Raw genomic sequence first — 16,701 nt, 5'->3', positions numbered from 1 at the left:
AGTAGACCAAATGCAGCAAAGTTTCACAAGAATAGCCAGCTCTTATAATGGGATTTGAAATTTAATTTCACCTCATATCATCTGAACCTTCCCAATTTCCCACAAAATTTAACATGTTTTAATCTTTTCTTTTTTCCCTCCCCCCTCCTCTTTCCTTCTTAGTGCTGGGTTTGAACCCGAGGCCTAGTGAATGCCAAGCACTTACTCTTCCCCCTGCTATACCCCCAGCCAGCAGCACTCTTTTCTTTCAGAAGCTTGAGGTCCTGGGAGCAGGTATTCTGTGTTCCAGGTACAGAATCTTCCATTTCTTTGCCATTGGATCACACTCTCCACCTTGAGTCACAGTTACCCCAGTCTCCATTGCAAAAGTTCACTTACAATTAAAGGGGGAAACACTGTAGGGGCTACCAGTGAGGGTAAAGGTCACTCATGGAGCTCACTTGTGGCTTCCTCACTTTTCTTAAAGGAGCTCTTAGAGAGAACTAAAACCAGAATTCATATAGACCACGGCACCATGTTGCTTGAATGGAGGAGATCAAGGAGTTCAGAGATTGGTGTCAGAATTAAGGGCCACATCTCCAAGCCAAGTTCTTTCCTTGGGAATCATGTTTACAAAGTAAAGGCATTAGGGGGAAAGGTTAAAAAAGAAAAAAAGAGTTGATCCACAAACCCCCTGACTCAACTGGTTAAAAATTTGCATGTAAACAGATGGAAAGTTTGATTCTTTAAGGTGGTAACATTTCTGACAAGGAAAATGAACTCTGAAATCTAAGATCCCTTGTTGGAAGCCATTCATGCACCAGGTGTGACACTGAGCTCTTACTTGACCCTCTCTCTGGAGCCTACATTATAATCTGTAACATGGATACATACCCCCAGACTACTGTTGAAAGGCTTAAATGAAAGAAAAATGGTAAATTCAAGTAACAGGCACCCAACAAATCTTTTAGTTCACAGGGAGGCCCTGTTTATTACAAGAGCTTGGTAGAGGTGCAAGAGCTCTTCTGTAAAAACAATTAGTCATTATGCTCAGGGAAACAGGAGCTTGGATGGTCACATCTGTAGACGGCAGAATCCAGGAACCGCCTCACCTTACCTGGTTCATTCTGAATACACCTGCCAAAAAGTGAACAGAATCAAGGAGCAGCAGACCTCAGTGAACAGAGAACTGGGAGCCAGAAAACCTGGACTATAGCCTCAGTTCAGCCACTTATAAGCTGGGAAACCTTAGACAAACCACTTCACCACTGCTGGCCTCGGTTTACACCCTAGTAGATGGCCTCACAAGGCAGCTGGCAAGATGGCTGTGAGAACAGCAGATGGCCATCAACCACAGCCTTTGATGTGACACTGACATACTCAAGGTCACTATTGGCAGGGCTATCTGGCACTGTGTTCTGAGGAGACAGATTCTCAGGCTCTGGCCAAAAGAACAATATCCACCTTGTGGCATCTCCTCTTTTGCCAATTCTGTGACTTCCCATTGAGGTCATTGTCACAGGGACTGAAAGTGGCCTCCTATTGGGAGGGCCTGCCCATGCCTTAGTTGCAAGCCATTCATGATCTGAGGACAAAGTCTGTAGGCCCCTAGTTCAGACTACAGATTCTACTTGAACCCTCATTTTTTTGCCAGTCTGGACTCCGTCAACATGCACATGTTCTAGAAGTGGCCCATCACACCGCAACCTGGATGCAGGGTTTCCTTGTGAATGAGGCTTTCAGGTGCTCTCCAGAAAGCAGGTTCAGGGAGAAGTGAAAAGGGGAGGAAATGAGAGAACTAGAAGGTCAGTGTCAGAAGACGAACATGCCAACTTCGTCATTCTGCATAGAGCTGATTCTATATTTATTTTTTAAATATTGTTTTTTAATTGTAGTTGATCACAATACCTTTATTTTATTTTTTAAATTTGTTTTATTTATATGTGACAGTGGAATGCATTACAATTCTTATTACACACATAGTGCACAATTTTTCATATCTCTGGTTGTATACAAAGTATACTCACACCAATTCATGTCTTCATACATGTACTTTGGACCTTTATTTTATTTTTATGTGGTACTGAGGATCGAACCCAGCACCCCGCGTGTGCTAGGCGAGCGCTCTACCGCTGAGTCACAACTCCAGCCCCCTCCCTTTATTCTTAATATGTGCTCATGCAGTCTATTTTAGAAATGCTTTTGTGCTCTCATACAACTATGGAGAGGAAAAAATGCTAATATTTTACATTTGATACATGTGAATCACAATTCTCATCTTTCATTGCAGGAGAGGAAAACATTTGCCTAAGGTTCACTGCTGGATCATGAACTTGCTCAAAGTGTCTGTGAACAGTTTGGGATAATAGGAAAAAACAAAGTGTCATCTATATTATTACTTTTTTGTGCACACTTTCTTTTTGCTATAAAGCATCTGAACACAACTTATTATTTGGTCAATCTAAACCCCTTAGGGTTCCAAGAACTCCCATCTAGGCTAAGCAGCTCCAGGGACCCATCCACCTTAGTTAGAAATGATGGAAAAAGGTAAGAAGATTCAGAGTAAGAGTTGTAAATCTGAAGATGGCCTTAGCAGGAGTGTGTCAGTCCTTAAAACCAGGTGACAATTTGTATACATATGTGCTTGCTTTTTTTTTTTTCCTTCTCTTTTTGAAGCTTGTCCAAGTTCCCATTAGGCCTCCAAAGGGTTCCAAGAGAAGTCTCACAAGAAAGACCCCCCAATACAGATCTCCTAGTGGCTGGAGAGCTTTTAAGGGTGTCTGATGGCTGTGATTGGAAATGCAAAAATGCAGATTATGGGGAAATCCAGGAGGTCTGCATTGTAGGGCTACTCCTGCCACTAACCAGATTTCTGACTGGTCAATTAAATATTCCGTCCCTCTGTTCAACAGCTGTGAAATGAGACTGGTAGAAGTTGAATGACCACCTACCCTTAAGGATAGAGGACAGTCGGGTACAGCTTTAGCAAAAACAGAAAATGAAGTTGTCAAAAAGACCTGCACAGAATTTTCCCTATTCCCAGAATTTGCTTAAAATAATTGCCACCACTTTGCTTGGAGGGGTCAAAAGATAGAAGCCACCTCACATTTCTTCTCTTTCTTCTATTTCAAATAGCCAAATCTGAAGTTTTGCAATAATGTCCTTTGAAGGGATATGAACTATGAAGCTCATGCAAAATACAGTAATTCTATAAGGATGCATAAGAAGCTCAAAGAATATAAAACACAAAGAATTTCTCTAAGGCTTCATTACAAATCATCTAATCACTGCAGCGACTTATTTTAGCTGGTGTCATCTACATCTGTTAAAATATGTAACTGATGAAAATTAATTATGAGTGTCATAAAAATGAATGTTTTAATATAATCTTGGAAGTCTGGGTCAAAAAATGACAGGGGAAATTTACTTTTTCTGTATTACAAAAGTATTTTCATTCATTCCATGTAGCTCTTCTATACCTTTATATAATGTTCATTTTCACAAAATGAGATAGTACCACATAATGCTGTATTTCACGAAAAGCAACTGTTTTTAGTGGATATATTTGTATATATTATATAATATCCTAACTTGGCCTTGACACCATAAATTTTCAATCAAATTATCAGATCCCTTTAAGTCCAACAACATGTGGTTGTTGGCGGGAATAAATTAAAGTACAGTTTTTTCATAGGCACTTGCTAATAAAGAGGAGAGATAGATGAAAAAAAAAAAAAACAATCATTTTTTACAAGCCATTACCAAATGAATGCTTATAGCAACCTGAAGCTTCCTAAAATCCATTTCACAGAAGGAAATATTAATGTTCAAGATGAGAATCAAAAGTCACAGGAGTCTGTAAGCCGCTAAACTTATACAGACCACCCCTATAGTCCTAACTTCTTTATCACCTCCTCTGTAAAGCCCTGGAAAAATTAGCAGTAGACTTGAGGAGCTGCGCATCTCATGTATGGGAAACTAACTTCTAGAAAGCATCAATATTTACAGCAGTTGCTCTTCCTCCAGAGCACAGCACACACTTGCTAGGAGAGCATGTCATATATACATTTCAGAATTCTTGCTTCATCTTCATGGTTCCAAAGTCATAGTAGAGCCAATAGTTTCTGCAAGCTTCATTTGCCAAGAACAAAAATTCTGACAACCCAATGAGGGTACAGAAACTGCAGGTATGCCACGTTAGTGAATGCAAATGTTCTGCGGCAGCATCCTGTCCTACCGAGCAAGGTTAGGGCTGTAAGGTGTGCAGAAGAGGAACATAAAGCAGAGGTGACCCTGCTTAAGAAAGCTCTGCTTGGGATAAAGAGCAAACTTGCTTTCCTTCTAAATGCTACTTTTACCAGGAGATCCAATCTGAAGCTCCTGACCCCTGGTGGTCTTTAAACATAAATCAAAACAGGGTGTTGGTGTCAGATTTCTTGGCCCAATCACAAAGAGGTCAGAAATTAGTTTAATTATCAAAAATTAAAGCTGCAAGGAAACAAGCCCCACCTCTAACCAGTGCCAATCTCTGGAAATCTAAAACTTCCACTCAGGAGAAAAAGTAGAGATTTAATATTTACTTTGGGAATAAGAGGCCAAGGAAGATATAATTCTTTTATTGGATTGCAGGTGTTTTCCAACTAAATATATAATTCATGTTTCCTAGAGTGAAATATCAGCTAGTTCTTTCAGTAGGAAGAACAACACAATCCTTCTACAAAATTTGGTAGGATTGCTTTAGGAGACATAGAAAGGCTAGGCTTCAGACTGAGTTACTCCACCATACACACTAGACAAAGAAATTCCTGAAAGGCTAGGCGCATTTCTTCTTAAAAGCACCCACAGGAACAGGTCAATGTAAATGTCACACAAACAGAGCAGTTCATTACTAACCATAGTTTAAATTTCTTTTGTGAGAGATTTTTAATCCATTGCTACTGCACCCAACATTCACACATAACTACCCCTGAGTAAAAGTAAAATAGATTCAGAATTGATCCTAGCCTCAGGCTTTTCTTATGCTTGAAAGCAAAAGGTGTTGGGCTTGAGGATCAGAATCCCAGAGCTTGCTACTTCCTCCTTCACTCTTTGTGACCAAGTACAGGAGGACTTTAATTTCCCTTCCCATCACTCCCACAGAGGCCTGAGAGTCTGAGGAAATCCACAGACTACAATCAAATCTTTCTTTTCAGGGCTGCTTTCCCACCATGCCCCTTCCTGTTCCAGGCAGGTTTGCGAAGCATTTTCCCTATTCTGCATTTCATGAATCAATTGCAAAATCTGCCAACCTCTGCCAGTTCCTCTTATACTCAGCCAAGAGGTTCCCCTTCCTTCCCTGGGTAGCACAAGGCTGCTCTGGTTTTTAACTGGCGTAACGTGGAAATGCACTGTAAGAACTCACTAACTCTTTCACAGCCAGAGATTAGGGAAAGTCTGGGGTTGGGGAAGACCCCATCTATTAGGAAACTGACAGGCCAAGTTCAGGTTAAAGCAGATTTGTGGATTCTAGCTTTAGTCCCCAATCCACTTTGTCCGTTACTGTCACTGGAAAGGAAAAGGAAAGGTGAAAAGGGCTACAAAGTAACCAACTCAGTTACTTAGCAACTGGACAAAACTTGCCTCACTACAAAGGCTAAGGAGGCATCTCACACCCATTCAAAGAGTAACAGTCTACGATTTATATGCAAATGAATAAAGACAAAGGGAAAAGGGAAATCTAAATTAGCCAGCAGCATTTACAGCAATGGGCCTGAGGCCCAGATTTTTTAAAGTTTCCCCTAGGAAGGAGACAGGACACATACATGTAAATGAATGAATGAATGAATGAATATGAGCCTACTGGCCCTGACAGGCCTACAATCTCTCTTCATAAAAGTCAATGCCATGGAGGAAGGAGGAGACAGGCACACAAGTTTAGTAGTTATAATTAAAACACTCTCCCAGCTAACATGAACTGAAGGCTTACAAAAAGATGAAATTTTGAAGCAGGACAACTCCAGGAAGTACCTGTTCATGAGTTTTGAAAACAAAGCATCAATCTCCGGGGAAAGATCTGCTGATTGTGGGTAGATCAGCCCCTTTTGGGTTCTCTGGATACCCTCAGAAACATCCTTCCATGCCAAGCTTAAGTACAGTTTCCAAAAGAGATCAGAACCCTCCTTAACAGAAGACACATTCCCCTGAAGGTTTTCTAAGCAAAAGGGAGACACTCCGTCATCCACTTGGCTCAAGAAAGTGCTCAGGCACTTTACCCAACTTCTGGCCACACACTTGAACCAGGGTGCTCAGTCCCAAGCTTCAAATAGGAAGGAAAAAACCTGAGACTCCTGAGCCGCTCCCTCCCCCACCCTCACACCTGGCCGAGGTGGGCCGAGGTGGGCCGAGGTGGGCCGGGCCCAGGGCGACTCCTAAAGGCATTCAGCCCCACTACTTACTTCTCGTACTCGGTGTTGTCTCTGTCACAGCGAGCATCCTTGTGCTTTTGCCAGTCTTTGCCATGCTTGCAGGTGGTGAGGAGCAAGACGTCCTCCCCATTGTGGACGTGATATAAGGCATTCCTGGTGTCTGACCCTATCCCTGTCAGGTACCTCTTCCCCTTGAATACCAGCATGTACTTCCTGAGAGGAGGGATGGTGTTAAACTTCAAAAACCCCCTCTCCCCTCCTGTCCTGGGATGATCCTTAGAAAAGAGGGGAATAGAAACATCAAAGTTGGGTCGGAAGTTTTCAGTACTGATGCTGGCTTTGGCCAGCATTGCCTGGCCGATGTCAAACCCCACGTCCTCGGTGTAGTCAGGCCAAGTGCCGGAATATAAATTAAAAATTAAATGATTCCTACCATTGTTCCACAAGTGGAGACTCTGCACTTTGGATCTCAAATTGTGCACATACTGAGGTGACAACTGGTCTCTGTCTAAAGTATCCAGACTCAGGACAAAGAGGCACGCCTGGCTGGGGTCCGAGGTGTAGAACCTGGAGCCCTCGATGGCCGCTAGAATGTTTTGGTAACTTTCGGCGATTTTCTCCCCTTTTTGCTGCGGGTATACGTAGACTTTGAAGCCGTTTTTCTTGCAAAGGGTGAAATCGAAGCAGGACTCCATGCGACACTTCTTGCCTTTGTAGATGCTCGAGTTGGCATCTCGCTTCTGCCGGGGGGAAATGTGCACGCTGGAATCCTCGTTTTCCAATTGATCCCAAGGAAAGAAGGGGCGCAGAGCGTCCGGGAAGCGGGGCCAGAAATGATCCGGACTGGGCTGGTGCAAGCCATTCCGACCGCTCTGCTCTTCTCTCCGGCTGTGGCTCCTCGATGCCCTAAACTGCAAGCCTCCGAAATAAAACAAAAGGGCGAGACAAGAGCCAGCTGAGAGCAGGATGAAATAGCGTTTTTTGGCCTGCATGTGTCCTGCCTGGGTCAAGAGGATTGTAAATAAACACAAGAATCACCCAAGTTTCCCAATCAACACTTTCAGCTCCAGTCCGCCATCTTCCCGCCTGTAAAGACTTCAAACTCTCCGCTCCCACCTTCTCTGGATGCCTTTCCCCAAGCCGTGGACTGATCCAGCGCATGTGGGCGATTTCTTTAACTTTCTCCCCTTCGGTCTTTCATCTTTGGGTTGCACAATGCACGGGAGAGACCGGGGCTGAATATTTCGCACCCAGGGCGGGCGAGCAGCGGACTGTAATTTTCTTGCATGCAACAAGACGGAGGAAAAGAAAGAGAGGGGGGAAGAAAAAGCTCCCGATACCCAATCAATGGCAAGACGGAGTGATTGCCTGGCCTCTCGGATTCCTCTCGGCAGCGTGGAAAATGAGCCCCGGGAAAGCAACTTCAACTCATCCACGCTCGCGTGCAGAGCACTCGGGTTCCAACAAGTCAGCCGATCCCGGGTTCAGCCGGCTAGTGCATCTTGCAGCTGGGGCGCCGTAACCTCACAAATCCCTGCATCTCTCTTTATTCCCTTCTGCAGCGGCTCCGAGACTCCGGCGGTGTTTACTCCTGCGCTCGCGGGGCCGGCCCCCGGGACGCGCGGCGGCCCGGCTGGCGGCGGCGGCGGCGGCGCTGGGCGGCGGCGGCGGCGCGTCCTCCCCGCGGGCAGTGCCGGCCCCGAGCGGCGCTTCGCAGGCCCCCGCGCGATCGCTGCCGACCGCCGCGTTCGGTCGCCGAATGTTACCCGGTTCTGAATGTTACACTTACACATTCCATTCCCGACACGACAGCGCTGACCTCATCCATCCACGCAGCCCGCGCTGCCATTGGCCGAGCGTCACGTCCGGGGGGGGCGGTGCTTCCGCTGCGCCCATTCATAACCCCCGGCCGCGGGCAGAGGCGCCGGCGCGGCTCGGGGACGTGGGGGCGCGGGGACCCCGGAGCGCCGTGGCCATGACTGGCCGGCTAGCTGGCCGGCCGGCTGGCGGGCGGGCGGACGGAGCGGTGCGGCCCTGGGCGGCCTCCCGGGCGGATGGGCCCGGAATCCGTGCTGGGCAGTGCCGGGAACCTGGGGCACCGCTGGCCTGGGAAGCCAGGACGACCAGGCCCGCCCCGCGCTGCTAGCTGCTCGGGATACCCCTGGCGCTCTCGAGAATCCCGTCTCCTTTGGTGCCTGCCGGGAACGCCTCCCCTAGCAGGAGGCTCTGTGTGTGCGGATTGCTGGAGAGGATGCTTGAAAATGGAGAAGTGGGGAGAACCCGAGGTGGGGGAGCGTAGGGACTTCAGGGAAAAGACCGCGGATCAGAAGAATGCTATCCCAGCCCACTTTCGACCCTCCAAGACCCAGTATCTTTATTTCCTATTAAGCATTTAAACATTCTCCCTTATTCCCCTATATAGCCCATCCATTTTTCTTTCTTCACCACGGAGACACCCTAATCCCAAGAATAAAAAGCAATTTTATCATAATCGAGAAGAATTGTTAGAATTCTCCATGCCTGCTTCTGTACTAAGAGGAAACAACTATTCCAAATTCTCAGTGTCCTTTCCTCCATTCCTGGACCCCCTCCGTCTATTTTATTCAATGACAGCGGGAGGGCAGTGGCGGGGGGATTCTATTGGTTGGAGAGAAGACGGTTAACTTAAGCTACTGTCAGTCCTCAAAACTGATGTTTATTCTCTTTGTGGTGGTGGTGATTTTTAAGATCTCGTAAGCATAGATGACTGTAGAACTACCAGCTGTCCCGGTTGTAAAAGGGAACCTTGAAACAGGAAATACTTTATTTACCATTAGTATAGATGGTGGGTCCTTCATTCAATTGACCTCCCACTCCCCACCCCCAAGCTACCGCTGTCTCTGGTGAACTTCACTGGATAACTCAGATGAATGAGTCCTTCTAAAGATCCTCTAGGACCACAAAGACTCATCTGTGGTCAAAGTCAAGCTCCCTGGCCTCTGAGCCTGAAATCCTGGTTTACCACTCTCTTCCTTAGCTGAAGTCTCAGGGCCTGGCCGAGCTGGACAGGCAGTTGCCTAGGGCAGCAAGCTGTTTAGTGATTGTTTATTATGGGAGTGACTGAGAGCTGGGAGACACTTCCCGGCTTCCCTCAGGCAGCAGAAAACCCCAGCGGGGTGTGGACTAAGGGCACAGTTATAACAAGGCGGAGTAAAATGATAGAGTGGAAAGTTTTAGGTCTTTGTTGTTTTAAATTTGTTTTAACAAAGGGAGGAGGGTGAATGGGTGGGATTTTACTGTACATTCCTGAAGCCTCTCCCTGTGAAGATGAGGTAGCTTTTCCAGATTTGATCTGTACCCCTGTACAACTTGGAGAGGCCTGGGACAGAAACAAGGATTCGGTCATCTTCCAAACATGTTGACAACGATGCTTATAAATGCAGTGATGGAGACCACATGTGACCTAGGGTTCCCCCACCCTGGGTTGCTAAGAACAGTCCTTCAAGACAGGGATCCTTCTATTAAGATCAGGGTGCAAATGATCTCCACCCCAGGAAAGGTGGGACTGTGAGCACTGCAGTCCCTCTATATCCTACCAGTTGTCCTGGGTGACCTTAGCAGTAGGCTAGCTGTTCTTTTTGCTCTTTTGTGTCCTCTTCCTCTTTGGCAGGAGTTCCTTGACTTTCTTGCCTGATTCTGGCTGACCTCATCCCACGCCCCACTGTTAAACTCACATTCCTTCATGCTGTATATGGTGAGAAAAACTTTGGTACTGAAAATTACAAAAGCTTAAATTAGGACCCCAGATCTGCCATTCACTCATGCCTTACATAGGTGGCTTGATCTCACTGAACCTCAGTTTCACATTTGAAAACTCAAAATAATACTCATCTTGCCAGCCTATCTCAATTGGTAAATTGTAAATTGTTCTCCATGTGTAGTATTATTAGCTCAAAGTCACTGGAATCAAAAGTAGAACATTCAAGAATATCATCATTCCATCTCCCTTTGCTTTCCTTTTACCAAGCCCTCTTCACTTGTTGAACCTTTTATTTTTAATTTATTTATGTATTTTTGACTGTGTTTCTTCACTGTAAGGAGCATGGTCTGTTTTACTCCTTAATCCCCGGTGCCTAGGATAGTTCAGAGACTACATAGGTGGAGTCAACCACTGATTTAAATGAAGGAATAAATGACGAAAATTTTATTTCAAGGCCCTTGAACAAGCTTGAAAAGTTCCCCTAACTATGGACAACAAAAGCAAAGATAAACAAATGGACTACAGCAAATTAAAGATCTTCTGCACAATCAACAAGATAAAAAGGCGACTTAAAAGTCAAAAATATTTGCAAACCATACAGCAGATAAGGGGTTAAAAATTTTAAAATGAGCACAGAGTTTAAATATACTTTTTCCAAAGAATGTATATTAATGGCTCCAATGGGTACATGAAGTGGTGCTTAATATCACTAATCATCAGAGAATACACATTAAAACCACAAAGAGATGCTACTGCAATACCCATTAGAATGGCTATCATCAAAATGAGGTGACAAGTGTTGAGAGTGTGGAGAAAAGGGAATCCTTGTACACTGTTGGTGGGACTGTAAGTTAATGCAACCATTATGGAAAACAGCATGGATTTCCTTAAAAAATAGAACTACCACTGGTCGCAGTGGCACAGGCCTGTAATCCCAGTGACTCAGGAGTTTGAGACAGGAGGATTGAGAGTTCAAAGCCAGCCTCAGCAATGGTGAGGTGCTTAGCAACTCAGCAAGACCCTGTCTCTAAATAAAATACAAAATACGTCTGGGGATGTGGTTCAGTGGTTGAACACCCCTGAGTTCAATCCCTGGTACAAAAAAAAAAAAAAAAAATAGAACTACCATCTGCTCCAACAATCTGACTTCTAAGCATATATCCAAAGGTAATGAAATCACTGTGTTAAAGAGCTATCTGCACTCCACACTCATTGGGTTATTCACAACAGCCAAGCTATGGACTCAAGTGTCTGCTTAACTGGTGACTGGATCAAATGTGCTTATATAAAATGGAATATCATTCAGCCAGGCCCACACCTGTAATCCCAGTGACTCCGGAAGGTGAGGGAAAAGGATGGGAAGTTTGAGACAAGCCTCAGCAATTTAGTGAGATGCTCAGTAGCTTAGCAAAGAGCAAATAAAAAGAAATAAAAAGGACTGGGGATGTTGCTCAGTGGTAAAGAGCCCCTGGGTTCAATCCAAAAATAAAATAATAATAAGAAGGAAATCCTTCCATTTGTGACAATATGGCTGAATGTGAAGGACAATATACAAAGAGAATTAAGTGAGATTCAGGAAGACAAATACTGCATGATAGACTTACATGTGGAATCTAAACAAGTCAAACCTGGCTGGGGGTATAGCTTAGTGATGGAGACTCATCCAACATGCTCAAGGACATGGGTTCAATTCTTCAGCACCCCATAAAATAATAAATGAGAGTCAAACCAACAGAAGAGAGAGTAAATTGGTGGTTGCCAGGGGCTGAAGGGGAAATGGAAGGATGTTGGCCAAAAGGCACAGTTTCTGTTAAAAGATGAGGAAGGTCTGGGGCTCTAACGCAAAGCATGGCGACGGTAATTAACAGTGCTGTATTGTATACAGATGTTCCTCGACTTTTGATTATGGTTAGGTCCCAAATGCATTGTAAACTGAAAACATCCTAAATTGAAAATGCATTTAACATACCTACCCCACTGAGCATCATGATTAGCAAGGCAGTGCCCTGTAGGATGTGTGTCATTTGCCCCTTATGACAAGGGCTGGCCACTGACTGCTGCCTTGTGTCTCAAGATACCATCCTACTGCACATCTCTGGGCGGGGGGGGGGGGGTTGGGGGGGGGCGGGATATCAGAATTCAAAATCCAAAGTATGGTTTCTGCTAGATGTGTATCAATTTTGCACCATTATAAAGTAAAAAAAAAAATCATTATGTTGAGTTCTCCCAAGTAGGGGGACCGTTTGTATTTAGAACTTACTGAGACAGTAGATCTGAAGTGTTTTCATCACATGCATGAAAAAAATAACTGAGGTAACAGGCATATTAATTACGTTGATTAGGGTAATCATTTCACAATGTACACATGAATCAAAGCATCATGTTATATGCCTTAAATGTATATGTGTTTAATTTGTCATTTACGCCCCAAGAAAACTGGACTATAAAAATAAAAAACAAAGACTCTGTAGTAGTGCTTCAACACAAGACTGGGTCTTTCATTCTAGTGGAGTTATTACTAAAATTATCTTAACAGAGCTCAAATTAGGCCATTGTAAATCCTTCAACTAACATATGTAAGTAAGAAGCCCCACCAGGTTTCCCTAGGACAGTCAGGCAGGAGAGCCAGCCAAAGGCAAAGCAGGAAAATTCGATACCCATGTGTCAAATCCGGGACCAGGGCTTTACAGGCATTATCTTTTTGATCCTAGGGAGATCCCTAGGACACTGGCATTGTCCTTATCCACTCCCACAAATGAGTAAATGGAAACTCAGTCCTGAGAGAAGGTCCCAACAATTCATTCACACATTCCCTGGACAAATATTTATTGAGCAGCTACTCTGTACCAGGCTTGGTGCCAGACCTTGGGGCTATCTGTATACAATTCTTCCTCATTTACAATATACTCATACACTTGGTGAGGATTTTGCTGGAGTTTTGTCTCCAGCTTCAAAGTAGGAAGAGAATATTTTTCTCAGTTTTACAAGGGAGAAAATAAGGCTATAGGTCAGGATTTCTGAGCCTGGGCACCATTGCAGTTTTGCTCCACATGATTTGTTGCTGTAAGGGGCAGTCCTGTGCATTGGAGGATCGTTAGCCACTTTCCTGGCCTCTACCCTCCAGGTGACAATAAGCACTCCCGGCTCCCACCTGCACACCCAGCTCTGACACCAAAAATTTCTCCAGACTTTGTCAAATGCTGCTAGGAGGCAAAATCATCTCCAGCTGAGATGCACTAACTTAGTTAATTGACTTGCCCAAGGTCAGATGATTTTCAATTGTAAATTTAGAATTTGACCCTCATCTTCTAGCTCCATGCTGAGGCCTTGCCACAAGATTACAGGTTCTTTTAGAGAACCTAATTTATCTTCCTAACTTCAAGGTAGGCTGATCAAAAACTCTCATAGACATAAATTTAAGAAAGTGTTATTAAGAACCTACTGGGTACAAAGCACTATTTCAGGTACTAAGGGTCAACAGTATAAAAGACAGGTGATATTTTCTGTCATTGAAGTGGGGATGTTAGATTTTAAAATAACAATGAGTGAGCAAGTTACTTTTGGGTAATTCTGTGGAGATATCTAAAAGATAATAGCATGGGTGGAGATGAGGAGGAAGAGGGAAGCTCACTTTAAACAGAATGGTCAGCAGAGGTCTCTGTCATGAGGTGACATTTCAGTTGTTATATGAGCGGCAAGAGAAAAGTCTTAAGAAGAGTGTACCACGTTCCGGGTCTAGCCAGTACAAAGGCCCTGAGGCAGAAATGAGTTGGAAGAATGGGAATAGTGTTTCTCAAACTTTAGCAGGTATCAGAATCATCTGATGGGCTGGGCAAAGCACAGATTACTGAGTCCCAATCCCAGAGTTCCTGACTCAGTAGGAATATAAACCTGAAATTTGCATTTCTAACAATTTCCCAGGCAAAGATTGAGCCCACTGATCCAGAGAGCATACTTTGAGAACCACTGGGTTAGAGCATCAACAAAAAGGTGTCCACAGCTGGAGTCTTAGTAAATACAGGGACAAGGGGCAGGAGGTGAGGTGGGAGAAGCTACAGGAAGCCTGGCCAGCTCACACCATGCATGACAGCCGAAGGGCTGGGGTTTTATTTCAGGGGTGGGAAGGCCTTGCAGATTATTAAGAAGGGGAGTGGTATGATCTGATTTCTATTTTCAACATTTCACTCTGGCTTCTAGGAGTCAAGGTTATCTATCTAGTACATGAGTTTGAAAGTCTTTACCGCTTACACTAAGGCCTATACTAAGCCGCGACAGTGGCAAGTCAGGATGAGAAGGGAAACTTCATATCCCCTTTTCTTGATATAGAAACTATGACAGAGTCCTTAAGTACTAGTCACTGGACAATCAGCAAGTGATGGCTAATGAGACAGATTGGCTTGCTTCAGGTTTTTCAAACTGCACTTTTAAGCTGGGAATGCTATGGTGTCGGCTCTTGGGCTTGATCTGTGGACTTGCTGGCCTACGTCATATTTAGCGGTGTCTGTGGTGTGTTTAACAACTTGGAGCTGAGTGCCATTTCCAGAGACCGGACAGCTTCTTGTTGGTGGGTGTTCTCTGAGGGGCAAATGGTGACAAAGCAGTTGCCCTTGTCTGAGTCAGGATGTCATCCTGGGAGTCTCACTAAAGTTTTACTGACCCCTGGTGGAAGGTACAGAAGTTCTTCCCTGCCTGCTACTCTTGGTTTTCTTATTTTTCTTCTCTAGTTTTCTTCAAAGACTTACGTTCCCTTAAGAAGATAGATGCCCCCACAGTCCCTGATTTCCAGGGCCTCCCACTGCAGGAGGAGAAACACTTGGGAAGAAATCATCACAATAAAACTGACATGTGTTATAGTTTACAAGAGGAGGATGTGGCTACACTCGTGTGGATCCCTATTAACATCTGTAGATCCATTTATAGATGGAGTAACTGAGAGAAAATGAGAAATCAGGACATGGGCCACAATCCAACTCCCCTTCTCTCATTGGGTTTGAACTCATTGCATTACACAATGGTCTGTCAACACTGCCCGGAGTTTTTCTTTCCATCTTTAACTTCTGCTGCCCTGTAGAATCAAGTTTATCTTACATTCCATCAGCTGAAAACAATTTTTTATCCTCTAGCACTTCTATGCTCTGATGCTACGATAATTATTGGTGCTCACGACGATAACCATGAGACCCTGGAAGATCTTTAAGTACCTGCCAGCTGACTCAAGTGAGGTTAAATCACGTCCAGTCCTACTTCAGTGAGTTAAATGCCTTTCATGATCGTCCAAATCATTTCTAGTTGATGATCCGTGCTTAGATGTGTGTGGGGTTGCTTGGTTTTTTTTTGCACACTGATAAGATGGACCGCAGAACTAGTTATCCAAATGGCCCCTGGATGTGCCAAGCTTCTTTCTTTGGTTTAATTTCTTCTCTTTTCTCTGAATCTTGGATTCTTGAGGGCTTTATTTTCACAAAGCCTGGAAAATTTCTAAATAGGTAAAAATGCACACATATATCTAGAAACGTCTGCATAGCTGGGGACTCTCCTTGGCCTAGGTAGATCACCATTCTGAAGACTTGCCCTCCAAACAAGCAAAGCCATTCCTTAAATTATAAACTCAACTTGACTTTATGTCTACCCAGTATAGCAACTTCCCAGCCATTTAGCCTGAGCTCTTGTCTCTTTGAACCCAGCGTTCATTTCCCAGAGACTAATCACATAACGGAAATTCAGCTCAGAAACTATCAGGAAAAAGATATGAAAATGACTAATAAATGAAATATATTTTGATATGTTTATATGTAAATTTCAGCATAAGCCTTATCTCCCTGAAAATCTGAATATTTAAATCTCACCAAAGTAGACTAAAAATATCCATCAGGGCTTCAAATAATCCCTGAGAAGGGAATTGCTCACAGAGGCAAAATTCACAGTTTTCCTAATTGTTCTTTCCTACTGAGGATTTCAGCCTGTGGTGTAGCCTACCTAGCTGCTGGCCCAATAATTCCTCATGACATGGGAAAAATGCAGACTTCAGTCCTGTTTACCACTGGATAAGCCTGCTTCCTTTTTTGTTCTTTTCTGGCCTGTGGAGACCTGTTGCTAATGGGAACCCTCAATCAATGCCTGCTGCAGGCACCAGGCACGGGATGCTTTGTAAGCCGTCCCCTCCCCCCACTTCATGACCCTTCTCCACCCTGCCTCCAACAACTCCTCCATCTGAGCTCTGATCTGACCTGTCACCCGCTTGGCTTGTCTGATCTTGGAATTCCTTGCAACAGGAACTGCCAATTGCTGTAAATTACCCACGGCCTTGACAAGGAGAATGCTAATCCTTTGAGTTTCGGAAGAGACCACCAAACCATTTTTTCCAGGGTGAAAACACACTCATCAATTGGAGGTGAATGGGATATTCAATGGGGCTCCTGACTATAATCAGCATGGGAGCCCTGGGTGGGGGAAGGGGCCCATAAATAAGCAACCACTGGGCCATAGCCCATTCCGTGTCCATGGTGAGCATCTCCTAGCTGTAACTTTGAAACACATTTCTGGTATTTGTCTGGTCTGGTGTCACAGTGTCATATGGTC

The 16,701-nt window shown here is 44.4% G+C and overlaps 1 protein-coding gene across 1 annotated transcript in view; it reads right to left on the bottom strand.

Moving 5' to 3' along the window:
* Ext1 (exostosin glycosyltransferase 1) overlaps positions 1-8,024 on the bottom strand; it is a 264,495-nt gene extending 256,471 nt beyond the window's left edge. Inside the window, exon 1 of the mRNA XM_027952606.2 lies at positions 6,414-8,024. Coding sequence (XP_027808407.1) covers positions 6,414-7,375 — 962 coding nt within the window. The 5' untranslated portion in view covers positions 7,376-8,024. The remainder of the gene's footprint in view (positions 1-6,413) is intronic.
* Positions 8,025-16,701: the final 8,677 nt, after the last annotated feature.

Source organism: Marmota flaviventris, chromosome 15 (genome assembly GCF_047511675.1).
Source record: "Marmota flaviventris isolate mMarFla1 chromosome 15, mMarFla1.hap1, whole genome shotgun sequence".
Classification (NCBI taxonomy): domain Eukaryota; kingdom Metazoa; phylum Chordata; class Mammalia; order Rodentia; family Sciuridae; genus Marmota; species Marmota flaviventris.
The sequence above is the reverse complement of the archived record's forward strand: the minus strand, read 5'-3'. Positions and strand labels throughout refer to the sequence as shown.